Raw genomic sequence first — 26,949 nt, 5'->3', positions numbered from 1 at the left:
CGTTGAGTTGCATCATTTTGGTATAAAGTTCAGATCCCAGACTCCACTCGAAAATCTTTATGTGGATCAAGTATTGGAGAAAAAAAATGCCGACGTGAAAGTTACAATAACATTTATTGCAGATTATTGATGCTATAAATTTGACACCTAAACAATTAACATCTTGCACTCAAAATTGGCAATAATAGACATTAATTATTGAAAGATAGCAAATTATCGCGCGAAGTCTGAACCTGATGTATTATTTGAAAGGTGCACTAGAAAATATTTGTTTCATTTTATTTAGATTAAAAAAAGATATTCAATTAGTTGAAAAGTAGCACAACTCGAAGGGTTTCATGAGCAGTAAGAAAATACTGACTGAGAATACTGATACACGTATAATCATGCAATGGAAACCTTTCCTTTGAAAGCTCTCAACAACCATCATCCACGGTAAGTTGAAAATATACAATTCTTCACGCACATTCATCGTAAATCCCCCTTGCTAATTGGTTTTCCACTGAATTTAAATTTCGCTGCGTATGATCCCACAATACAAATGCACTTGAGTAGGTACCCATACTCATCTGGAACTCTCAGCGAGTCAAGACGACTTAATTCGTTAACGATTTCCCGTCAATTCAAATGCACGCAAATTCTGCCCATTCTCAGCCATCCAGGACCCGAAATCGTTAATCAAACTTCAACCCCATCGCACGACGACGGACGACCTTTGTTTCCGCCGCAACAATTTCCAAAACAATGCCAATCCTACCAATTGCCGATCCGCGGAACTCGTTCGCTGCGGGAGATGATGAACTCTTCCGAATTGTTTTGTTCGATCGTGACCCCATTGCAACTTACGAGAACCACACCGTAAGTGTAATTTACCAATTTTATACGCGCGCGCTGGCTCGCCCGTACACAAGTTTGGGCAGCTGGACGAAACCCGACGACTTGAACCCGTTCCGCCGCGGTGGTCCTCTTCACTCACTGGCTGCAGTCAGACGCGGACGTGAATTCCAGCCGGTTTTCATCAACCTCGTCTCCATCAACTGCTCGGCAATTGCCGCCTGAGTTTGGCATGTTTGCTGCTTGCATGGGTTTCTCATCACTTCAGTTCATGATGCGAGCGAGCATCTCCAATTTCATCTGCGAACGTCTTTATTTTTAATCACTTGCAACTTTGCTCGCCCAACTGTGCGAGTGTGTGTCTGTGTGCATTCCTGGCGGCGAGGGAAGTTCTCTCCCACCGAACCGGGGCAAATTCCCGCATAGATATAGAACGCGGCATGATGAAAAGTGACACTTGAAGAACGCTGGGTGCACTCTCGGCAAATGAAGAGATCCAATTTGAATGAAATGTACGTGACTTTCGTGCGGAACGACGAAATCCACGCTGTTACTTAACGGCGTGCTTTTTTATGATTAAAATCATGCAGTTCTCCGGAAAAAAAGAAGGGTTCTCCCGAGAGGCATTAGTCTTATTGACAATTTGCATAACGACAATAGAAAATTATCGTAGTGCTGCATCCTACGAAAAAAAAAAAACGGGGAAAAAATCTCAATTTTCTTAAGCGAAGTGCCGTTGCTGCTCTTATCAAACTGTTATCGCAGTGAACCAAACCGGAGCCGAATACTGATGACGATAGAAGAGAGTGCAAATCCCTCTGGATTTTCTGAGTTCAATTTCATTTCCGGTGCTACGCTGTGTGTGTGCGCTCTGTATGCAGCACAAAAGACCATCGTTTCATGATGGCACAGCAGTTTTTTTTTTTAAAGATTGAATGCGACGAGTGAAAATCGAACATCTGCGTTTATTACAGAAGGGCAAAGATATGGTGTGACGATAGGAAGCCTTTGAAGGGAGCAATAAGAACGAATTGCATTACGCAATTTGGTGGTGCTGGAATTTGGCGTTGGGTGGAGGCGAAGGGAAGGGATGATTAATCGGTATTTGGTAATGTTTGTGTACATAGTAATACATATGGCATGGAGATACATAAAAGAGAATCACAAGCTTTTGGACATATGTTTAAAATCTTGAAAATTGCTCTATGCTCGGGATTTTACTTATAATTTTTTTTAAATTTTCAATATTTCGTTGAGTATTGGTTTTGTTACTAGAAGAGAATTGAATCCCATCATACAATCATCATCTATGGCAGTGATACAGGGCGCCCAGGACCACATTGCACTGGCCACACCTGGACATGTTCCGAATACGCCCAGGGAAATAACGATTATTTGATTTGAGTCAAATCTCCTCATGGTTCGATAAATCAATATTGGCTAGGAAGGTTCGATCACACCACAGGTGAATAAATTCAGGTTTTTTTTTCAGGTGTCGTTGGTTCTTAGAACGACATTCGTAAAATTTCAAGTGTCCAAGTCTGTTCCCATATTTGTATTGGACACTCGGTCAAAAAGTTCTAATCAGATATTTCTCGATTATTGTTATTGCACTCACATGCAAACTAACATGACCATCAGCTAGGGTAATGTTTCCCCAACAAGATGGTGTTGTTAGTTTGCGTGGTGGTACTAAGAGTTTCAACAAATTGATGTTTGGATCTTTGTGTACAAAAGCAGGTACGTCCCTTTAAAAAAAAAAAAGGGTCAAAAGTTATCCGAAATAATAATCGATGCCGAAATAATAGTCTATGCCGAAATAACAGTTTTGATTTTATCATTCTCTTATAGACCTCGCTTTTGTAGATCCTCGATCAAACTTATTATTTGTGGTATTTTTTATTATATTTAACTGCTTCAATCAAATCCGGAAACTATGTTAGACAACCGAGAAAAACAAGGAAAAAACCGGGAATTTACATTATGAAATCCAGTGCTCACCTGGAAACCGGTTAAATTTCCAGAAGAAGTCGAAAGAATCTTCAAGAGGAAGTTTTCATGAACCGTTTCGCAGAAGTAAGACGAAACTCGGTTGAATGCACTTTCCTGAAGAAACCAAATACATTTGCAGACAGAGCCGGAAGGACTTCTGGAGTAAGTGGAAAGATCGAATCCTTTATCAATCTTTCGTTGAATTTGATTACGGATTTAAAATATTTCCAGATACCCGGGACGAGATTTAAATTGATTCCCTCTTCGCGAGTAGTTAAATATGGCCAGGAAATGGAAGCAAGATCGTACTGATGATACCTTCCAAATCGATGTAAACAGCAGATACGAAAGCCCAAAAAGGGACTCAAGAGTATCCTCCAATCTCGAACAACGCACATCAGTTAATCCGTATTCGTGCCTAATTTAGCATAGCTGGTCTCAGAAATCCTCTAGGTCTAGATTTATCCCCAAAACAATTGGAACTTATAGCGGTGAATGAATGTGTACATTGTGTGACAGTGAAGCCGAGGTGATTTCCAAATTCACAGCTAGGTGTTGTTTGATTGGCTACAATCCGTTGAATCTACGCCAAACGGAGAAATCTTTACACTGGAATTGGTCCGGAGCCAATCGCTTCCAGTCGCTATAGACATTAAACTATCTAATGTCCTTCTCATCGTGTTCGACTCAACCCTGGAATCGAAGAGCTCATCCGGGTTCTCTACTGAGTATCATATTCCCTTATCGATCTTCCAGCATCCGTGCTACATGATCCGCCCACCGTAGCATCGGAAACGTCCATTCCGTTACATACTTGTAACATTGTGGTTAGTGAACCGGGAATTTGATGGGAGAACCGGGAAAACCCAATAAACCTCAACATATTCCAACAAAAACTGAAAATACGACCTTGATCTTAATCAAGCAAACATATGCATCTTCAGCTAAAAAATAGCTTATTCAGCTCTTCTTAAATCTTTGGAATTCTTTTCAAAAAAATTATTTGAGCTTATGCAAAACTCCCTTCAGACATCCTTTGGAATTCTCGCAGAATATCTTGGAATTCTCTTCTGAATTGTCTTGAAACTGTCTTAAGAGTTTCATTTAAATTCTTCCGCATTTTTTTAATCAACCTAAGAACACGATTCGTTTGGCATTTGTCTCGAAACTTGCTTAAAGCTTTCTTCTGAATCTCTCTCAGTATTCCTTTTAAATTATGTTTATATTTCCTCACAATCCCCATACAATTCATAGAAATACAGATTTATCTTTAGTTTTGGTAACCCTACCCTAGACATTTTTCCAAGCCTACAAAATTTTACAGGAACAGGGATCTTTAATTTTTTTCAAAATCTGGAATTTTGTCACTTTTTTTAAAATCTCACATTTTTAATATATTTCTCAGTTCCAGTGCCATATTAACGGTAGAGCGATTGTGGGGTAAAACCAGGGCCCCTAATTTAGAGCCTCCCCCCCCCCCCCCTCCCAAGGCTCAGATACGTCAATCATAACCTTCTCAATAATATGTTTCAAGTAATTAATCGTTGGTTAGTTTTGTATTTGTGAAAATAAATTAAATACCGGAAGCGAACCAACCTCAGGCTGAAAGCCTCCCTAATAAAGAAAACTTAACTCAACTAACTTAATAAATTACTTTGACGATATGTTTTGTATTACTTCTGCGTGAAGTCGACGATTTACATAGTTGAATATGCTAATTTCAAATAACAGACTAAAGTGGTAATATTTATACGATAGATGAGGAGATGAAAGTGCCGTTAGAGTACGGCAGTATGAAGATTGTATATAGACAGTAGAAAGCGAGCAAGGAAAACTTTAAGGAAGGTACAAATCGGTTTGATCATCTCTCTTTACCAAACTCCCCAGTTGGAGAAGGATGGTGAGGGGTATTCCCCCCCCGCCACCACTGGTAAAAAGAGATGATCGCCGACTCGCTCATGTGCCGACGATGTGTTTGAAACAGTTCTATCGATTTTTACCGCACTCAAGTTGTTATCTAAAGGAAGGCATCCAGTCGTAGGTGGACTAACAGACTAATTATTTGAAATTAGCATCTTCAACTATATAAATTAATAAATTAAATGAAAATTAAAACTCTCACATATACTGTCCGGTTACAGAAGAACAATAGGGCCAGTAGCGTGGCCAAAATCTCCAGAGTCATTGGGCATATTTACTACAGCTCTACGGTTTTCAACAAAGTTGTTCGGTTTACAAAGCACCAACTTTTTAAGGTTTCTGTTTGGTTCTTGTTCCCACCGCCTAGAACAGTGCTGCTAATCCAATGGCCCACCGTCCACATGCGGCGCGTAGAATGCTTTCAGTCTGTGGAATGTCTTCTTCTTCTTTTCCCTTTCATTTTTCAAGCTTAATGCTTATCGCATATTAGTTTAATGCTTATCGCATATTAGCTCAGTTATTAATTGAGAGCTTTCGATGCCCGCTACAATTTTTGCATTAGTATAATTGTGTGGCAAGTACAATCATACTCTATGCCCAGGGAAGTCGAGAAATTTTCTAACCCGAAAAATTTCTAGACCGGACCGGGAATCGAACCCAGTCACCTCCAGCATGGTCTTGCTTTGTAGCTGCGCCTTTACCGACTGAGCTAGTTCACCTAAGGGAGGTCCCAATGTATGTATGAAGCTTATTAAATTAAGATTTCCTTGGATTTCATATCAGAGTTCTTTTGCAACTCTTTTTGGAACTTCTTCTTTTTCATCCTCAGAATTATTTTCAGAATTTTATGATGATGATGATGATGGTCCCACCTCTTACCCCTACAAAGGTTTGAGCTGGACGATTTATCTTTAAGATAATTGAATATGACATTTTAACCAGGTTGGCAATCAAAATCGAACTGGTTTCAGTTACAGATATAAATTCCCTCTAGAGTTTACAGTTGCTTCACAGCGATATAAATGTGGAAAAGCTCAGGCGTCCACCTCTTAGTTCGCCTTTTCGTCCACCTAAAATATTCATAAGTATTACAAGCAATCAAGAGTTAATGAACAATCAACAAAGCATCCTATTACACCAGCAACCCCGCAATCTGATGCTATCATAATTTTCAGCAATGTCACGAACCCCTAACATTTGCCAGAAAACTTACTACTAACTCAAGGTATCTTACAAATAAGCTTCAAAATTGCATTTTTTTATCAAATGTTAAATTCAGTCCTCTATATCCGTAATACGCGCGCGAGGCTCAAACCTTTGTAGACTATTTTTTTTTAATTAATCTACTATTAAATCAAATATTAAAAATCAATCTTTCAAATTCCGTTGCAAATATTTTTTTAATTATGTTGAATTATCCTCAAAATTTCCGCACACTATGCTCAGATGTTGTGAGTTTGAGCTTCCTTGAAATTTAACTCAAAATTACTGCTATAAAACCTCTCCTTGACACAGTTGAAAATATTAAATTCTCTTTAATATTCCTTTGGAACCGACTCAACCTCAAGTACAGATTCCTTTCGAATTCTTATCACAATTCTGCTCAAATTAATGTCAGCTTGTCAGCATTGCTTTGGAAATCTTGTATGAATTTATTTGGAGTTGTGGACGTTTGGATATGTTTTGGTATTATCCTCTGAATTCTTTTAGAGTTCTTCTCAGAGATTCTTGGAAATTCTCATAGACATTTACTCACAATGCCCTTGGTTTTCTCTTCATAATTGCCATGTAGCTCTTCTTATAACTACCTCTAAATTGCCCTAGTATTTTCCTGAAGCTTTCCTCCCAAGCCTTTCAATTTCTTTTCAGAATTATTTTCTAGTCTCTTCGGAATTCCTTTAGAATACTTCCCAGAATTCCCTATGAGTTCTCATTGGAATAACCTTTAGATTATGCCAATTCTCATCGAGTTCAAGACACATCCCAGTTTTTTTTTCAAGCTCAAGGCTTCTAAAAGAATTTCTTATTACAATTTTAAAATTTAACTCTGTTAACCATAGCGTTCAGCATAGCAGCCTTCGGATAATTTTCATGATTTTGTAGCTTAGAAAAGTCATTGGACATCTTTCGAGATATCCAACTTCAAAATATTAACTTAATTTTAGAGCTCGTAAAATGTATGACAGTTTTATAGAATCAATTGTTTGAATGATTCGCGATTTGATTGTTTGTTTTTTCAAAATCTTATAAAATATTTTTTTATTAATGCAATGAATTATGAGGAAAGTCGCTAAATAAAAACTATTTTAATTGCTTTTCTCCCTTGGCTGTTACGTAGAACCTCTAGAATAGCGTACTTTTGGTTGGGATAAGATGCCAGGTGGAAGGAAACCTATGGAGCATTTCGCAATAATATATTGGTAATCCGTTACTTGCAGATCTTGAATTACGAACCACTCATGTTGGTGAAGATTGTGATCTTCATTGAACTGTTTTCTATAATTTTTACGTTCGGTGCATGTTTGAACTAAGTGTGTTTGTGTGTGTGTTTTTTTCCAATGCACTATGCCTGAAACTAGAAGAAGATGGGTTGTACAAACTAGTTATTGACATATAGACTGAACCCAAGTAGTAGTTTTATCCAGGCTGAACATTGCATTAGGTCCTAAGTAACATTGACAGATTCTCTTTGTCGACTTTCTCTTTGCATCCTGACGGCCATTTAAAGACATTCCCAGGTATTTTCAGCACACTGATCGATAAAAGAAGCTTTTATCTAGCATCTAATACGACATACACAACAAGAAACGTATATGTGGTCAAGTTATTAACGAAAGAGAAAGTCGACGAAGAGAATCGATCAATGTTACTTAGGACCTAATGCAATGTTCAGCTTGACATACCGTGGTAGAGGTAACAATAGCTGCAATTTCCAAACCTACGACTGGATGCCTTCCTTCAGATAACAACTTGAGTGCGGTAAAATCGATAGAACTGTTTCAAACATATCGTCGGTACATGAGCGAGTCGGTGATCATCCCTTTTTGCCAGTAGTGGCGGGGGGAATACCCCTCACCATCCCTCTCTAACGGGGGAGTTTGGTAAAGAGAGATGATCAAACCGATTTGTACCTTCCTTAAAAGTTGTCCTTGTTCGCTTTCTACTCTCTATATACAATTTTCACACTGCCGTACTCTAACGGAACTATCAACTCTATACTTTCATCCAGTGGCGTCGCCTTAACCTCAATCTACCTGTGCACCAACTCTCAAAACATAAACAATTATCAAAATAAGGCTTGCAATGGATAGATAGCGAGCTAACTAGAAGATTAAGTGCATTTTTCAACCGATTCGAGTATGAATATGGCATTAAATCTGTTTTTGAAAGTTGGTGCACAGGTAAAAAGTGAGGTTACGCGATGCCACTGCTTTCATCTCCTCATCTATCGTATAAAAAATACCACTTTAGTCTGTTATTTGAAATTAGCATCTTCAACTACACAGCTAAAAAAAAGTAGTGTAAATTTCCGTTACTATGATGCACATAAATGGAGCGTCATAAATCACACAAATTTACATTATATATCGTGTAAATTTATGAGACATGTTATGCAATATTCCATATATTGTATGCAACTTTCCACCTTTGTTTGCAACATTTCTTGCAAGCTGCTAGTTTACGTGAAAAGGAAGTTTACATGCATGAATGTTTGCATGCATGGATGTTTACATCACCAGTAACATTCAGATTTTTTTAGTGTGTATGTAAATCGTTGACTTCACGCAAAAGTAATACAAAACATATAGTTAAAGTAAATTAAAACCAGACTTAATTGACTGCTGGTCGTGAATATTGAGTACGAAATATTAATGGAAATTGATATCAACACTTCTATTAACAAATTCGCAAGTATGAGTTTAGTTTATTTAGTTTAAATGGGTGCTAAAATAAAAGCAGGTCAGAAGAAGAAAAAAATCAACGAAAATGGATTGCCGCAAGTAGGGTTAACTACCCCATTTCCAGCCTATTAAGCATAACCCGCACTTAGTATTTCTTAATCTAGCGCAGTTTAGCATCAAACGAATTGTTATTATTACTGATGGCTTCCAAATTTATTTACCTTTCCGTACGTACCGTAAGATTTGAAAACGAGAAACCAATCGTTGAGATATTGTCAAAAGTCCACCACTGCTTCTCGACGCCAAACTCGGCCTACGGATTTTAAACTCGGCCTAACGCATTGAAACGCAATTGAAGCTCTAATGAATTCACTTCGGCCTATTATAGGATGAAGATAAAAATTGATTCGGTCGGAGCGCTTCTTTTGTTTTTGGGAATAATGTGTTCAAACCTTCATACCAGGCGTTCTCATTGACTTTGTTCGGTAGCTTATTAACTAAAGTTCGTACCAAACGCACAATTGACTTGTTAACTCTGAAATCATGGATTTCTTTGAAGTTTTCTGCTCGATAGGCCCAAAATGGGCGATTAGGCCGAAGTAGTTCTCTACCCTATCTATTTTAATTTAATGTGTGCCAGAATTTCAAAAATGGACCAAGGGTGGTTGAGACGGTCCTGCTCAGTCCCAGTTGTTGGAAAAAATTTCAATCCTTTTTTTTGTGCATCTAGGATAGATTTTTATAAATCACAAATCTCGAAAAAAAAAGTCATATTCTAAGACTCTAAACAAATGTCAAAGCCTCAGAATCATAGAAACGTTCTTATTTTTTTTGAATATATTTCTAGTTGTACAGATCATGCGCTTAAGTTCATGTATTTTGAGATCTGTGATTCAAGTTCAAGATTTCTAAAACAATTTCTTAATTTAATCTCTTCCAATGACCCATTCAACCCGATTGCGTTCGGCTGTGTGACCTTAAACAAATACTCTGGTACTTTGTAAAAGCTGGCGCTTTAAAATCTAAAGAGGACTCGAGTCATTTCAAATTGATTCCAAGTACCCCTTAACTAATGTGATTTTGCAAACATTTTACGCATCCTTTTTTTTTACTCAATGTTAACAACCGGGAAATTTTTGATGTTTAAAAACCGAGAAAAAATCGTGTCAGGGGAAATGGATGTAATGTCGGCTTAAATGCCCCTAATTTGGGCCCATACATAAATTCAGCAATCGACTAAATTTTCAATAGAGACCAAAAATATCCATTAGTACCGTCCCAATGACGCGTTCATCTAGATAAAATTGATAAATAGCAGATTTTTAGCGATGGGCCCAATCTTAGATCCATAGGCCAACATTAGAGCCATTTCCATGTTACAATTCGTGATTCATACGACAACGCCAAACGCCGCTGAACAAAAGCAGTACAGTTATCCTAAACATTTAGAAGTCACTTTCCATCGCCTGAAATAACTAAGATAGGGGAAATGGCTCTAATATTGGCCTATGGATCTAAGATTGGGCCCATCGCTAAAAATCTATACCGTCATTGGGACGGTACTAATGGATATTTTTGGTCGCTATTGAAAATTTAGTCGACTGCTGAATTTACGTATGGGCCCAAATTAGGGGCATTTAGGTCGACATTACATCCATTTCCCCTACTCAATTTGTTTTTCTTTATTATCTTATGCAAACTTTCTCAGTAATGACTAATAGACTACGGTGAGACCCTCCTAATTAGTTTATCTATGCTAATTTATAAAAGCATATATTTAAATATCCATGAAAGCGAGTGCGCACAGCAATATATGCCAGAAGAGTTGCCTGAGGGTCAATAAAAATTAATCACCTCGAAGCGCCCGGACCCGGATAAGAGTGTAAAGATTTATGATGTCTCTCTTTCCCGCCGAAATCGCAATCCGGATTAGAGTTCCGCAAACAAAAACAAAAAGTATGCGTATTTCCTCAAGTATGATTTTCGAGCATTTATTTACGGAGTTTGCTTACGCTTCACCCGCCTTCGAAAAACAGCTGCTGCACTTTTTTTTTGTTTTGAAAATGAAACAACAATTCCGAAACACACAGCTGGTTTTAGCGAGCAACGTCGGCAGTGTGTTATCGAACACATTTCGTTCAGAAGGGTGATAAAATGGACCTTGGTCGGAATTAGGTGCTGCGGGGGTAAACGGCACAGATGGGAAGATAATTTATCTCGTCGGTTTTGGTCGGCTAAGTTAATCTAAAATCGCCAGAGGAAGACGAGACGAGACTGTGGCGTTACACACAATGACTAATTCCGGTGTAAATTGAGCGGTTTTTGGGCAAATTTAATTAGAAACTAGTGCCTTTGAAGAGAAAACATTTAGTCATAATGGAGCTCCATCATTATATGGATGAAGCACTTTTTCCGGTTGTCAAATAAGTTGTAAATTAAATTTCCTTCGTTGTTATCAATTAGCGCTCGAAGAAGCGAGGTGAAACGTTTTTTTTTGTTTGGAAATTCGAATTTGGCCTGGGAAACAATGCTGAGGGTGGGGAAAGTTTGGAAACCTTCGATGACAAATCCGATTTCTAGGTTTAAAATAGAAGTGCGCAGTTTTAAACTCGTCAGCAGACGCGTTACGTAACCATCAACTGGAGTACTGTAATTATACATCTTTCTCGATTTACTGCCCACTTGACAATGGAGGAACAGCAGCCGGTCATGTGTGCTCTTGGGTTAGGGTGTGCCTGAAACTTTGAGATTATGGAACTAGCGAATAAAACGGAATCATGGATCCAACTTTACGGAGCCGCTTTAAAGCATTGGTTGCTTCGTTTTTGGCTCACCCTATTTATGTACCATTTATTGTATCGATACTCGCTTGTCAAGAGCGAGCTCCCCATCCGCGCGCCGTCCATCGTCGCCGGAAATGTCATTATCAGCAAAATGCTATTAACAGCAAAAGCAGACTACCGATGGCAGTCGTCGCCAAAGTTCATCTCCGAAGTCTAGAGACATGTTTTTTTCCCTCCATTTCGTTGCTCTTTTTCAGTTGTAGATCCCATTCAATGGGATACGATATGGCTATAGGTGTGTTTCGAACATGAACCTATAGTTGAGCCGACTGATCGATTGTCATGGTGCAGGTTGTAAACTCACTTCAGCCGATGCGATGATGCATCACTATCAGTAGCAGCAGCAACATTTTTGCTGCACTTGAAACAGATGCACTGATGTCACTGAAAGACCGACATGAGTGTGAGTGCACGTGTTGGGTGATTCAGGTGCAGGTTGCGTTTTTTTTGCGCTATGTGAGAACAACAGCAGATGACACGGTGGAGGATAAAGGGCTGCTTTTCAGCATCCCTTGCGCATGGGTTTGGTTGCATGCTTTTGCGTGAAAGTTTTTTTTTGTGCAGTTGACAAGGACTGCAGATGTGAACATTACATCGTGGAAACTTGTTCTGTCGGCTGTAAACTTTTCATATAGTGGAACCTATAACCCATAAAATGGGACCATTTCAACAAAAACTAAGTGGTACAATTGTGGTTATTAATTTTTTTAAAAGTATTTTCGGTGGAACAAAAACACATTTGACGCATTTGACACAACATGATCAGAACGTTTAAATGACAAAACAAAACAAAATCCCATAAGCTTACATGTATCATCAACCGTCCATGTTCCTGACAAAAATGAGATTCAACACTATTTTGTTGGTTCTATGGCGTATAGCACTCTAATAATCATGCTCTAATTTTATTTTCCATTCTCTCCTTTTCCAGGTAAGTGGCCAGCGCACACTTTTGCATGTATCATAGGACCAGAGCATCCTCCGTTCACTACCCGATCGCAAAGAAGACCAAGGTAAAGTCAGATTTTGTCATTTTGCTGCTTTGTTGTTGTTGTTGTTGCTGCTGCTCGTGTGCCACTCTCCAACTGTCTGTTTTCTTCTCTTCTGTTCTTTTTTTTAGTTGTTGTATTGGTTTGTTCTTCTTACTTTCTGGTTTCGAACTTCCTTTCTTTGGTCGTAGCTTCTTAGGTAGATTTTACAAGTTTAAAGATCTCATTTCCGTTCTCAGTTTTTTTGCACTTTTTTTTCTCTCTCCCGCACGTTATCGTTTCCAGCTCAGTAGTTTGCTCGGTTTCCTTTGGGTTTCTGGGTGCTATCTCTTGGTCTTGATATATTTAAGAGGTAAAGAAAAAATCAGGTCGTAAAGAATCGTAATCGACATTTCCGTCGTAATAAATGTCGGTGTTGTTGTTGCTGCTGCGGTTGCTGGAGAAGGGATCACAACAACGCAGTCTACATTCACTGTTTTCAAAAGGAAATGATGTCCTGCTGTACGTCGTTGCCGATGGCACCTGCGTAATCTGGTCAAGAGGCGTAGCCAGGTTTCAAACAGAGCGGCGGCTTTTTGTTTCGTTTTTGGTTATGGTTCAATCGGGCGAATGGGATAAGCTTGGAAAAGCCATCTGGTCAAATGCATAGATGATAATTTAATTCAAATTCAGAGTGGCCATCGAACCGGGAGAATCGGGATTTAATCAGGAATCGAAAACAACCCGCAATAACCGAGAATGTTTTTGACTCCTTACAATAGTCTGTTGTACTGTCAATAAACATTCTAAGTTCGATATCTTGAATATTTCTTCAAGCACTTATTTCTCTTCTTCCTTTCGATAGTACAGGATGCCAACAATTAAGCCTGAGATAAAAGAAATAGTAATGTCCCAGAGTCTGGTATTTTGAATATTTTTGATAAGTCTAGAACCTTGAAAACTTGTCAAGTCGTGTCACAAATTTAAGACAAATTTTCTATTAGGAAATGTACTCTCTTAAAATTTCCTTGGATTTCACGTCAGAATTCTTCTCAAAATGCCTCTGGATAGCTTGGAATTATCATGGAATCTTGGGAATCTCTTTAGCATTTGTCTGAAAATTTCTTCAGATTCTACTCAAAGTTTTTATTTTAATATAAGCTCAAAATGTTTTGCCAAACCCTCCAGGAAGCTCCTTGAAATCCCCTCAAAATTCATATAAATTCTTGCCATGATTTGTTTTTAATCTTAAATCTTTAAAATAAGCAAAGTAAAAATCTCGCAAAGTTCAAGAATGTGATAAACAAATAATCTTAAATATTTTGTAAAGCAATCTTCGAACAATATTTCTGTCCGAATTCAAATATTTGTAGATCTCATTGTTTTTAAAAGAATTTGTAAGCTCAATCTATCAACTTGGCCTTGCGCTCTTCCAATAATTTGTATGTAATTTAGATATATTTCAAAATTCTGAGACTTGAAGGAATATTTCAAATTTTGGGCTTCTTAAAATTGTCTAAATTGGAAAATTGAGCATAATGGGGAAATGGCTCTAATGTTGGCCTATGGATCTAAGATTGGGCCCATCGCTAAAAATCTGCTATTTATCAATTTTATCTAGATGAACGCATTGGGACTGGCTCATTTTCCGTAGCTTTGCGGAGCCGATATTCATCGTTTGGGTTACAAAATTACTTAAAACTAACGTTAGTAAAGCGGGGGCCGATTACTCGTGGCTATCTCGAGGTTAGGGGTAACAAATTGTAACAAACGGATGGCAGGGTAGGGATTGAGAACACAAGGTTTTTTCGAGCAATGTGATCTTGATCTAGAACTAAGCGACATACTGGAGAAAAAGACGAACATGACGGTACACCGATGGGGACCTAACAACTTGAGAGAACACAAGATGACACTAACTACTAAATCCTCAGATCGATCCGTTTTAAAAACACATAAATTAAATTAAAATAATCGAAATCTCAGTTCGCCAAGATGTCTCTAACAGGCCACAAAGGTTGTTTTCCTCGGGCCCTGAGGGATGCGGATAACTCGGATCTAGCAACACAATGTAGGGTGCATGACCAAAGCACGTGGTCGATCTCGTGATAACCACTACCACAAGCGCACAAATTGCTGCCAGTGAGCCCAATTCGAAAGAAATGCGAGTCTAACGAGCAGTGATTAGACATGAGCCTCGACATGACACGTATAAAATCACAGCTCATGTCCAATCCTTATCATATACCTTGACTTTAACTACATAAAAAATGAGCAGCTCTATGACTGATACACATTATTGATCCAACTGAAAATTGTCAAAAGGTTTATCCCTCTCTTGGAGTTGACTCCTTCTTTCAAACATGAAGCCTTTTTTGACAGATAAATGCTTTTTAATAACTCAACTTAAAATGCTCGAAAGTTTTTTTTCATCTCTAGGAGTTGACTACTTTTTTAAACCGTAGTGGAGTGTGGACCCACTTAATCCCCTGTTTTGAATTTGAATATATATTTGCGCAAAAATTGAAATTGATGGATTGAACCCACGGTCTTCTGTTCAGTAAGCAAAATCGGTCGCAACTAGGCCACCGAGCTCCTCCAAAACAATTACGATCAACTTTCTGTTCAATTTGTTGTCATCCCGGCGGTGCCTCACTGACAACGGCAACAACTGCTCTTGAGAAGGATTTTATTTGGATTTCCAATCTACACGTCTTTCCAAAAACTCAAATATTACTTCTTTACATTCCCGGCCCTTCAAATCGAATTTCTTTACGCTTTACATCATATTATGAAAAAATTCCGATTTAGAGTATAACTCTAAAATGTGAAGGCGCTTGGGATTGAACCCATGATTTTCTGGTCAGTTAGCAAAATCGGTCACCACAAGGCCACCGAGCTCCTTATTTTACAAAACAATTACGTCCAAGTTCCTGTTCAACTTGCTGTTACTACGATAACAGCTACTCTTGAAAATGATTTGTTAAATATTTCCGATCAATACGTCTTTCCTAAGACACGAATTTTATTTATTTTACGTAATCGTTCCTCTAACCGAATTTCAATACGCTTTATCTCATATTAAGAATAAATCCGATTCACACTAGAGCTCTATTATGTGAAGGAGCTTGGTCGCCACTAGGCAACCGAGGTCCTTAAATCAGCGCTGACCTCACAGACGACGACAACAAGTGCTGTTGAGAAGGATTTAATATGGATTTCCGATCAACATGCTCTAAACATAAACTGGCAACAATCAAGCAGCCAAATTCCTCAATTAATTTTTTGAGACGTTGTTTGGTAAAGATTGATTTAAATTTAAGCAAATACCTGGAAAGGATCTCATCCCAATGATGTAGTTAGCTGGTCTCCTAATGTTTCATAAGCTTAAAATGAATCGCTCTTTCAAGTTTACATGCCAAAAAAAGAGTTAACTTTATCGCGTCGTTATCTCTATTTAAAAAAAACACTGAACAAAGATTTCGAAAAATTACGCGCTAAAACTTCCACCCTTGATTTAAATCAATATATCCAATGGCAGTTTTGTAACATCTGTGTCACAAATATTGTGTTGTTGCTGCACAATAATCTGATATGTATAACGATACTTCGATATAATGTTCACTATTCCTGGCCAGAACCTTAATCACTAATCCCAATCACACACTCCGATCAGCCAAAGGAAAATCACAAAAACTCACAAAATCAAGAAATCAAGAACACTGATAACAAATGCATCGTTCTTCAACTGGAACAAACTCACCAAATTCAACGATAATCGTTGCCCGAGCAAAGCTGGAGATCAAATTGAAATCAAAATTTGCTGTTATGATGTAACTTATTTTGAATACTCCCGTTGATCTCATTTCGGTTGACTTAACGGTTAACACAGCAAAAATGAGAGCAAAATTTTACACTGTTGAATCAAACGGAAAACTAATCTTGCTTTCAATGAAATCAATTTGGTTACTGATTTTGCATTCATAATGTTTAACTGAATACGGGCGTGGCGTAAATGGTTAGTATCCATGCTTCTCACGTTGAAAGAGTTGAGCTCAAATCTCACCCCGGGCAAGTCATGAATGACCTAAAATGTGTTAAACAAAACAAATAAACAATAATCATTAGTTCAACGACAGATGAACTTAAATTAAATTTTAAACAAGACGTTAACAGCAAAACTTCAAGTTAAGTTGCTTTAATTTAAAAAAGTTTTGACTGCATAATTAAAGCACAATATGATATAAGATTTATGTCGCGACAATTGAAATCAAAATGAGTTTTCATTATGATAGAAACTGCAAACTTTAATATCGATTAGCTTTCATTTTGTTAACCGACTTTGCTCGGGTGTCCAATGGTGCGGATTCATACATTATGAATTTAAATTGCACTTGATTCAGAAATGGCAGAAAACGACCCAGAACTCGTTCAACATATGCAAAATGTATACATTCTGCATCTGGCAGGCGGGCTCGAATCATTCTCCCGAAAGACCGACATGCATGACCGTCATTCCGCGCACATCTTCCTTCAGAAATTCCAACCACAAAATAACGGAAAAAGCTTTCGCTAGTTGGGCTCAGCAGTCAAAGCTGAAAATTGGTTGAGGGATACACCGATTGGTTATTATCATCAAAATGGTTTAACAACTATCCAAATCGTTCATCCACGAGCCCCTAGATAAGGTATAAGTTCTGCCAGAATTGATGGTTGACTTCGATTTAGGCAGGCTACAGCCTAACTAAAGGGAGCCTAACTAAAACTTAGCCCACTTAAAGATAGCCCAACGAGCAAAATTCTACTGTAATTCTCCTATGCATTTCTCTTCAATTAACACTTCAATTTCATTTACATTCTCCTAAACATTCCATGTGTATTCTACTCAGAATTTTTTTTAAGGTTTCTTAAACAATCTTCCAAGCTGGACAGCCTTGAAAATTTTCCACGACCAAAATAATTATATTTTTAAACCTGTAAATTTTCCAAAATTCCACAGTTTGAGTATTTTTCTCAATCCCATATTTAAAAAAGTCATTTTTTTTTTTCTAAATCTTAAAGATTTTTATAAAACACAAATCTTGAAACAAATAGTCATTGTCGAATGCTTCTTACAAAATTCGAAGACTCTTGGAATTTTTCTTAATCCAATTTTTTTTTATGATTTCTCTTTTGTATCAAGTTTGAGAATTCTGAAACAATTTCTTTATTCAATCTCTCACTCTGAACCTTGACATTTTTTGACATAGTGGACTTTAATTCTGGAACAGCCCCCCTCTGCCTACGTTCATTTATCTGGTTTTAGTTATGCTATTCGCCCATATATTAACCGGTTCTCGGTGGAAGCACGCTTACTCGGGAGGAAAGGATTAAATCGCCGAAAGGTGACTACCGACAAGGGAGCATCTTTTGCAAAGCAATATACATATTGCAGAGTGATCGGTTTCTTGTGGTTTACGGCTTGGGCGGCTCGACAGGAAATGCTGTGGAGGCTTCTGGGGATTTAAATTTCGATTTATATATCCTTGCAATGTTCGGAGAGTCCACTGTGAGTCATTGTAGTCTGAAACGAGTAGTTCAAAATCAACAAAAATTTGGCACTGATCTTCTGAGAAATGAATGCTACATTAGTATTGTTACCATACAATGGGAAGTTTCTACCCGTAAGACCTATAATTATTTTCGTTGACACCACCTCAAAAGCTATCCGAACAATACGTCGTAACATTAGACCAAGGATCAAGTCCCCGGCATTTAACAACTTAATTTTATCGCAATTTAAAAATTGCATCAGCATTCATCATCGCAACCTCCGCCTAAAATCTCGTGTAAATCACGGAAAACCTTCCGAAGTGCTTCCCAACATCAACATCCACTGTTTGTTTATTTCTCACGGGTTGATCTTGCGATTGCACGAAAGAGAGTATTTGGCGTCGTACATCGTGACGTTTTCGCTATTGCCGTGTGGCTTCGTCGCACGACAATGGTTCGTAAACATCATTGCCAAATGCACATCAGATAAATGTCACTTCCCTGATTGGTCAATCCCAATTCTATTCCATTATTCGGCACATAACTTTAACGGGCATTTTATTCGTCTTGTTAATATTTTACCATACATTGTTGCTGGTTTCCAACGATTCATCCCACGTAGTGGCGGTTACGCACGGTATGCCCATCTCAGGTGGCCATCAGCGGAGCACGCGCCTATCGCCGGGCGGATGATGATGGAAGAAAAAATGAAGAAATTAATTTTCACCTCATTTCGGGTCATCTTCATCTCATCTGCGCGCCGTCGTTGCCTTTGTCAGGTTCGCAAGGTGGTGGTTTGATGCCAGAGGGCGTAGAGCGATTACAATTACTATTAAGTGGGCCTTGCGGGGGAGTGAGCACTATGAATTGTTGGTCAGCTGCTTCCGCTGCGACTGCCTCTATCGTGGGCCCCCTAATGGCCATTATGTAAAATACGCACTAATGGATGGGTAACCAAATTAGCTGGAAAATTCACCGTCGTGTCGTCTCTCTACGACGTGACATTAAGCGACAGTTCTAGTTGCCAAAAATGCTCAGCCCGTGGATCGCCGGATCACGCTCGTACGCTTCACTGGAAACGCGATTCACGCGAAATTTATCACTTATTATAATTCCATAATATCGTAGGAAACGTGACTCTCGTTGGTGGTTGCAGCCACTGACTGACTGACTGCCGGACGGACCCACTAATGGAACATGTGCCCACGAGCTACTAGGTGGAGGAAGCAGAAGAAAGAACCGAGCAATAACTGAGCTGGAAACGTGAATCATTAACTACTTGCACGGAATTATGCTAATTCTAAAAGAGCGCTCGCGCGATGTTTTTACGCGCAAGTATTCAGTGGATTATTGATTGGGTTGGAGAGAAGACTGTCCTGGTGGAAACCGGTGAGGGGTGAAGATGCTTCATTGAAAACTACATTATCTATATTCCACCCCGGCTCTTCTATATGCTATCGTATTTGCCAAGTAGGGTGATGATGATGAGTTCCATTAACAGATAGCACACCTGAAATCGCTGCTGTGCGCGGAGATGACAGGGTAATATTGCAATATGATGTGATGATGAAATTGACATGCTCGGAGTTGAGTCACCTGTTCGACTGCGATGACGTTTAGAAATTGCGCTGCAAAGCAGTGTACGACTTAGTGTGGATGCAAAAGCCTTGAGAAAGATTGAGAAATAGATATAGGTACTTCGAATTTAACCCTTTGTTGCCCAACCAATCACTTCTGGTTATGGTTCTTTAGAATCAATCGGATGTTAATCGGACGGTCACAGTGGAAGAAGTGAAAGAATGACTGCTACTGAAATCAGAAAGAAATTGACAACCTCGCAACTTTACTCTATACGCCATCTTACTTAATTTAATCGCGTTGTATTTTCTTTACAAGCACTTCCCATTCAGATATTCATTTAGCTTTTTCTCCAGCATCCTCACAATTATTCTGTACAACAAAACGACTCATTAACGCCGCGTGTCAAACCCACCAGCCCCGAGAGCGTTTGTCGGTTCGTTCCACTGCGACGCCTCCTTCCGTCGTTGTGCGCAAAATTCACTTGCTCCGGTACTGCCTACTTTGGCCTTAGCCACTGCCGTCTTGGTCGTCTCCGGCGGTCGTTATTATTGGACTTGAGAAAAACCACCCATAAGACCCCGTACCCCCGTCTGGAGCAACACTTTTGATTTCATACGAGCGTGTAACTACATCAGAGGAAAATTTATATTTCCTTTATCCGGCCTTAATTTCTCAAGTGTGCGATGCTGTTGTTGTTTGCCATTTTATTACGTTCGGAGATTCATCCATCCATCCATCCAGTGCGTCGTATTGTGTTGGGAAAAACGGAAATGAAATTGCTCGCAATTACACCATTTGCCGGGGCGACTCTCGGGTGTGATTATGCGTTCGGTGCCGTTCAGATGGGTGGTCTCTCTCTCTGGAAAGATGCAACAACAAACAAGTGCGCGTACGATCGAGCTATGTGCAGAGGCAACAGATAACATTTGAACTTTTATTGCAATCGCTGCAATTAGCAATGAGTTTTTTATTAAGTGTTTTGAGAAGTTGATGGATGGTTTTTAAAACAATAAAGAGTGTCATGTCCACTCGCCCGAAGCCGGTTTCGAAATGAGCAATTCGTATTTCAGTTGATCAGCCAGATTGCCACACCTCGAGATAGCCGAATTATACAGAAAATTTGCATTCAGATCACGTCTTCTGCCGCCGAAATAACAATCCTGTTTGCATCGTTATGAATATAATCGCTCAACAGATCCAGCTCCAGACAGGCTATTGACCCATCCATAGAGATTGCTTCTTCTTGAAATCTTTTCCGCAACGAAATTGGCTCAAAACAATGACGAACTTGTTCTCGAGTTGAGTTAGTCGGATTTTTTGCTCTTGACGTCGTCGGCGGTTGATGAACATTCCATCATCATCGCTGCGTTTCCCGCCGCAAAACTTCAGTGGTGAAACTTGCGATGATGATTCATCCTGAACAACCTGTGTGTGTGTGTGTGTGTTTCTGTATTATGAACGCCCACCCGTTTTCACGCGTCGTATTGACGAGGACATGGCACGACTCAAATACCGGCGATCGCGCTGCTCTGGGGTGCTTCAATGACGACCATATGCGGAGAGGCTATCAGGTGCAGTGATCTTGCCTCAGTGGCCTAATTTTTGCCGATAACTATCGTGCATCGTGCTTCCTGGTGGTGTTGTTGGTGGATTTGAATGCAGGTAGATTTGAGGGAATCAAGTTTGAGTTGGGACAACTTTTGGAAAAGGTTGATGAGTTAAGATAATTCTTGAAATTTATGACAATCTTAAATTGCTACCATAGTGAGACGTTAGCGCACAAACTGCTCAATTTTTAGCAGCACGTAAATTGACATGGAAATCGGTCAGGATTCACAGGCTTAGCGAATTTTGAGGGCACATTCCTAGAACAGTCTGGAGCAAAATATTGAGGACTTCCGGGAATAATCTGAAAGAGCGTTTCTCAATCTTTGGGTTACGACTGAATGAACTGCGTCCTGCCCGCTGGCTGATAATTCGATCTTGCGATCCATGCATCGCTAGAATTCAGTTCATTTGGTTTTAAAAGACTATACAACATTTATTTGAAATTAAAATCTTGGTGGGTTATAAAAGTCGAGCTATGCTTTTTAATTTTTCTGCGTTTAGGACACCCAACACCGCGAGAAGCAGGAATTTGATGGCAATCTCAAAATATGTTTTGATCGAATTCTGTTAACTTGTTATCTATTTGTACTTTTTTCCTCGATGATTTCTCTACATGTGCATGTAAACTGACTTGTACTTTTCAGAGAATCGCTTATCGATTTCATTTTCCTTAGCCTGTGATAGAAAAAAAAAGTCCTTAGTCTGTCCTGAGGTGGCTTACCAATCAAACATATCATAGGGTCCGACTCGTGTTGTGCGAATCAAGCTTTCTGTTGACACCACTGGGGTTCAGTTGTACTCGCGACCGACCTGCCGTAAAGTGAGATGTGAGCAGCGAGATGTATGCGTCGCCGAAGCGGTAGAATGTTTACGTCGATCCGCGGAGAAGTTAGGAGGGAGGATACAAACAAAAACAAACCCAAGAGATAGTGGAGGAGTTTAGTTAAATAAGTTCTCAGCGAAAGTGGTAGTTCATTAGTTTAGTGCTAAATATTCCGTGAGTAAACAAAATGAAATGCCCTATATTTACTAGATGTGACATAACATATTTCAATACTAGGGATAATTTTCTAAATCGTATGATTACCTGCCAGAAGTGGAAGATAATAGGGTAGAGCGCTGCTGCGTCGTAATCGCCCATTTCCGTTCTATCGATTAGAAAAGATAAATGACATCACCGTGCACAAATCAATAATAGGTTTTTTTCGGATGCAAAATATATCCTATTAGCAGGGCTGGTCGCAGGTCACTATTTTGAAGCCAGTCACTAAAAAGCCACTTTTTACACCAAAAAGTCACTAAAGTCACTATTTCCCTAAAAATAGTCACTAAAGTCACTTTTTCACTACTAAAATAGAGTGAAATTTAAAAATATCAACAAAATGTTTGAATTGAGTACTTATCACTAAGACAGTCAACAGTAGTTTTAACAAAATATACATATCTGTTAAATTTAAAATTTTAACCAGGTGACCAGTGAACCGCAAAACTTTAGAACACCAGGAAAACTATTGGGAAATGCCTTCAATTTCGATTAAAAATCATTTTCTCCGATACCTCTTTTCCAAGAAAATAAATTGTAAACCTTGAAAACTTTCCAAAGGTATGTGATAGATTTTCAATGGATGATTTAGAACTTTAAAAAAATTCAAAGTGAATTTTAAGAGAATTTTAAAGGTTTCTAGGGATGACACCAAGATATATCAGAGGAGAATACCAAAGTACAGACTACGAAAGTCTCATGTAAAATTAAGTGTTCTGAAGACTGATTTCTTTTTTTTTTATCTAGTTCGTTTATTTGTAAGGCTCAATCGCGTTAGCTTTACGGAGCCGATAATTCATTGTTCTTTGTTTGTAAAAAAAATTCACTTAATTCTATGTCTAGTAGGAGTTGGGTCGAATACTCGCGGCTTACTCGAGATTAGAGGGGTACATTGTCGAAGGATAGGAAAAGGGGAGGAGCTTGGGAGTAGGGTTTCGTTGTCTCATCAGAGCGCTGTCGCCAGTATGAACGGTTCTAGATTCGTCTGGAGTTCGACCGGCTATGGTGACCAGTGGGCGACGATGAGACTCATCGAGACGACTGTTTTCTTCATCTCTGCTTAAATCTTAAGCCAGGTTTCCCTATATGTATAGTTAAACTTGGCTTAACACATACGAGCGTCGCTTTTGATTGTTGTTTAAATTAAAAGAGATGCAAAACCCTATGATAATTTGATGAGGATTCTAGGTCCAATTCTAATAAGAATTGAGGAGGTTAGAAGAAGAGGGGTGTAAGTGACTTTGATCTATTCTCTTCATCCACTTTCGCTTTTGATCGTCACAGCTTTATGAACAGATTTTGCGCTATTTCTGCCACATATTTAGTTTGACAACGGAGGTTCTCATCTAGCATCCCGAATGGCACACGAATCAAGGAATGTGTTTGCAGCTGAATTATTAACGAAAGAGAAAGTCGGTGAAGAGAATCGATCAAAGTCACTTACACCCCTTTGCCTCTAACCCCCTCAATTCAAAATTAATTCTGAAATTCCAAGAAAATTCTAAAGAGTTAGAAATAAATTCCTATAATTTCAATGGAATCGAATTTTGAAGGTTCAATCTCAAAGAAAAGTTTCAAAGTTATTCTGTGGTGGATTTTTGGTTTGAGAATTCTGAGGAAATACTATGGGAATTCTAACGAATTAAATTTACAATTGAATGCAAGGAAGAAGTCCAAGATTATTCTAAGCAGAAATTTATGAAATTTCTGAGGTTAATTGCATGGAAATTCTAAGAAGAATTCACATAAACTTTAAATGGATTTATGGAAGGGGCCTTCAGGGAGTTCCTAGAAGAATCAATACAAAATCGAAAGTTCCATTTTAACTAATCATGTGTTATTACTTCATGCGTGAATTTAACGATGTACAGAATTGGTGATGCTTGACGTCAAATATCAGACTTAAAGTGGAGATTTTATACGACAGATGAGGAGATTAAATTATAAAGCTTATAGTTCCGTAATAGTACGGCAGTGTGAAAATTGTATATACAAAGTAAAAAGCTAGCGAGCAAAGGACAATTTTGAGGAAGGTATGAATCGAGTAATTGTTTACGTCAGATATCGAGTTGAGTGTGAAACAATCGATATAACTGCTTCCGCATCGGAGGTACATGAGCAAATCGGCGATCATCCCTTTTGCCAGTGATGGCAGGGGGAAACACCCCTCACCATTCCTCATTAACGGATGAGCTTGGTAAGGGAGATGCTCTACCCGATTTGTACCTTCCTCAAAATTGTCGTTTGTTCGCTTTCTACTTTCTATATACAAATTTCACACTGCCGTACTATAACAGAAACTATCAACTCTTTACTTTCATCTCCTCATCCATCGTCTAAAATGTCCATTTTAATTCTGATATTTGATGTTAAGCATTTCCAACTACGAAAATAATCTATTTCCAAGAATTTTGTTGACTGTTCTGAAAAAAATTCAAGAATGCAGTATTATTTTTGTAAACGCTTATTTGCCTCTAAATTTAAGAGAAAGGGAATTATTAATTTATTGAGATCATTCTGAAGAAATTCTGAGAAAAGTTCTTAGCTAATTATCAAAGTTATCTACCTAGATATACCAAAATTTAAAAGATCTCGAACGCAGAATCAAATACAAGATCATAAAAAAAATGGAAATAGCTAGTCATCTAATAATGTATCATACAACGTAAGCAAAAGTAAATTATTCAAATCACTTCAAATGCTCTTCACAGGATATTCCGTTGTGAGCTTCGATTAAATTAGAGGAATTTATGAAATTTGACTTTAAGTTCCATGACATAAAAAGTTTATTTCAATATCATACCGTATTTGAATTTCTAAGTTACCATATAAATGGTTACTTATTTAGTATTTACAAGTCACTATTTGGTCACTATTCTCGTAATTTTAGTCACTAAAGTCACTACTATTATATCGCATCAGCACTACCAGCCCTGTATTAGAGCGCATTGTATGAATATTTACGCTCATTGTTCTCAAAACAAAAGAAGCGCTCTTAGCGAATCCCCCTTTCTACGTTTATCCGTAGGACGAAGAAAATCAAATGGCGTTTCAATGCGCTAGAACGGAATTGAAACTCGTAGAACGAATTTAAAATCAAGAAGCAGTATTAGATTTTAAACAATATCTCAACAATTTGTAACTCTTTATCAAATCCAACGGATACGTATGAAAAGGTGAATAAATTTAAAAGTCATCTTTGACAGAAATATTTCAATTTTTGTTTAAACTCGTTCAGAAAACAGAGGTAAAGTGCAGGTTGTACTTAGTAGGGCGGAAATTAGATCAAAAACCCTATCAGAATAGTTTCGTAAACAAGTGAAATAAATTGATTGATTTGTGAGTTCCTATAAAGAATAAGATTAAAAGCAAAACAATAAGAAATTAAACTTACCTATTTAGGACTAGTGTTGGAACTCAAAACAGCAGCATAACCAGTGTCGGAGCACAAGGGATTAGAGGGGACTATTTTTTGCAAGTAATTTAGTAATTAATTCAAGGTGAAACAGTTGTTTATTAAAATATACCGTTGAGCTGCTTGAAAAGCTGCTGCAAAAATTTAGTGCTATTATAACATTGATCCGAACACTTTCTGTTTTGAAACGTTTTCTTACTCCGGGATCTTTTGACGTAAGATTACGTCTTTCAGCAACATATTGGGGGTGCAATTTCAAAAAACCAGAATTGACCGCATTACGAAAAGTGGTCAGGTTTTGACCACATATAACTCTGTCAATAGCGGATGGATTTTAATTCTAAACAAGCCAATCGATTAGAAATTTTGCTACAAATCTGCTAAATTGCACACTTCAAAGTCTGGAACGCGCAAAAATTGCTTCATTTTGGTGTATTTCTGTTAAGCATGCATTAAAAAACTACGGACATGAATGCATCGCGGAGATGTAAATGTCCTTAATAAACAAACAAACAAACAAAACATTAAAAAACTGAAATGCTGTATTTGGCAGTTGAGTGTATATACAATGGTTGCTATGATGAGTTTTCACCGTTTGCTCTACAGTTTTCAAAATGACGTCCAAGCAAGAGGAGCAGCGTGTCAAAATTTTGCTCGCGCAGCAAGAGAATCCGACGTTCTCACACGCCAAGTTGGCAAAATTGCTGGATGTGGCCAAATCGACCTGACAAACGTTTTAAAAGTGTTCGGGAAGCGAACAACGTGGTTTTGGTACCCAAAGATCACAACCCTCCCAACAGCCCAGATCTCTGCCCTATCGAACGGTATTGGGCCTTGGTCAAACGGAATCTAAAAAAAAACTAATAAATCCATGGAAAACGAGCAGCAGTTTAAATCTAACTGGCGTTCGGCGGCGAATAAAGTCGATGAGACCACTGTGAAATTTAGTGGAAGAGGTTAAGCGGAAGGCACGGAAGTTCGGATTTGGCAAACCAAAAGAATAAACGCACATTTTTTTCCTTTAAATATATGAATTGAATTACCAAAAGAAAAATAAGAAGATTTTTGTAATATGAATTTTGACTGAAAGAACCGATTTTTTGTCGATCAATTTTTGCGCGTTCCAGTCTTTATTAATTTTCAATAAGTCACTACTGAAAATTACACAAATGTCCAACTGTTGCAATAGTGATCAAAATTATCCCCGATTACCTGTAAACTGCGCATTCCTTAACACAGATTTCAAAATCGAATTCGATCCTGTCTCCCTGAACGGTGCTTATTCAATCACCGTGTGTGGTGGTGTCCGGTC

At 38.4% G+C, this 26,949-nt stretch overlaps 1 protein-coding gene across 3 annotated transcripts in view; it reads left to right on the top strand.

The window, feature by feature from the left end:
- Positions 1 to 26,949, top strand: part of LOC135705682 (signal-induced proliferation-associated 1-like protein 1) — a 218,445-nt gene that overhangs the window by 52,148 nt on the left and 139,348 nt on the right. Inside the window, exon 2 of one of the 3 annotated variants that reach the window (XM_065227463.1) lies at positions 12,423 to 12,504. The exons of the other annotated variants lie outside the window; for them this stretch is intronic. Within the exon in view, the coding sequence (XP_065083535.1) occupies positions 12,448 to 12,504 (57 nt within the window). The 5' untranslated portion in view covers positions 12,423 to 12,447. The remainder of the gene's footprint in view (positions 1 to 12,422; positions 12,505 to 26,949) is intronic. 3 annotated transcript variants of the gene reach the window in all.

The sequence above is a fragment of the Ochlerotatus camptorhynchus genome, unplaced genomic scaffold (assembly GCF_037179485.1).
Source record: "Ochlerotatus camptorhynchus isolate MF236.1 unplaced genomic scaffold, CSIRO-AGI_Acam_v1.1 ptg000274l, whole genome shotgun sequence".
In the NCBI taxonomy this organism is placed as follows: domain Eukaryota; kingdom Metazoa; phylum Arthropoda; class Insecta; order Diptera; family Culicidae; genus Ochlerotatus; species Ochlerotatus camptorhynchus.
This window is presented reverse-complemented; position numbering and strand designations above follow the sequence as displayed.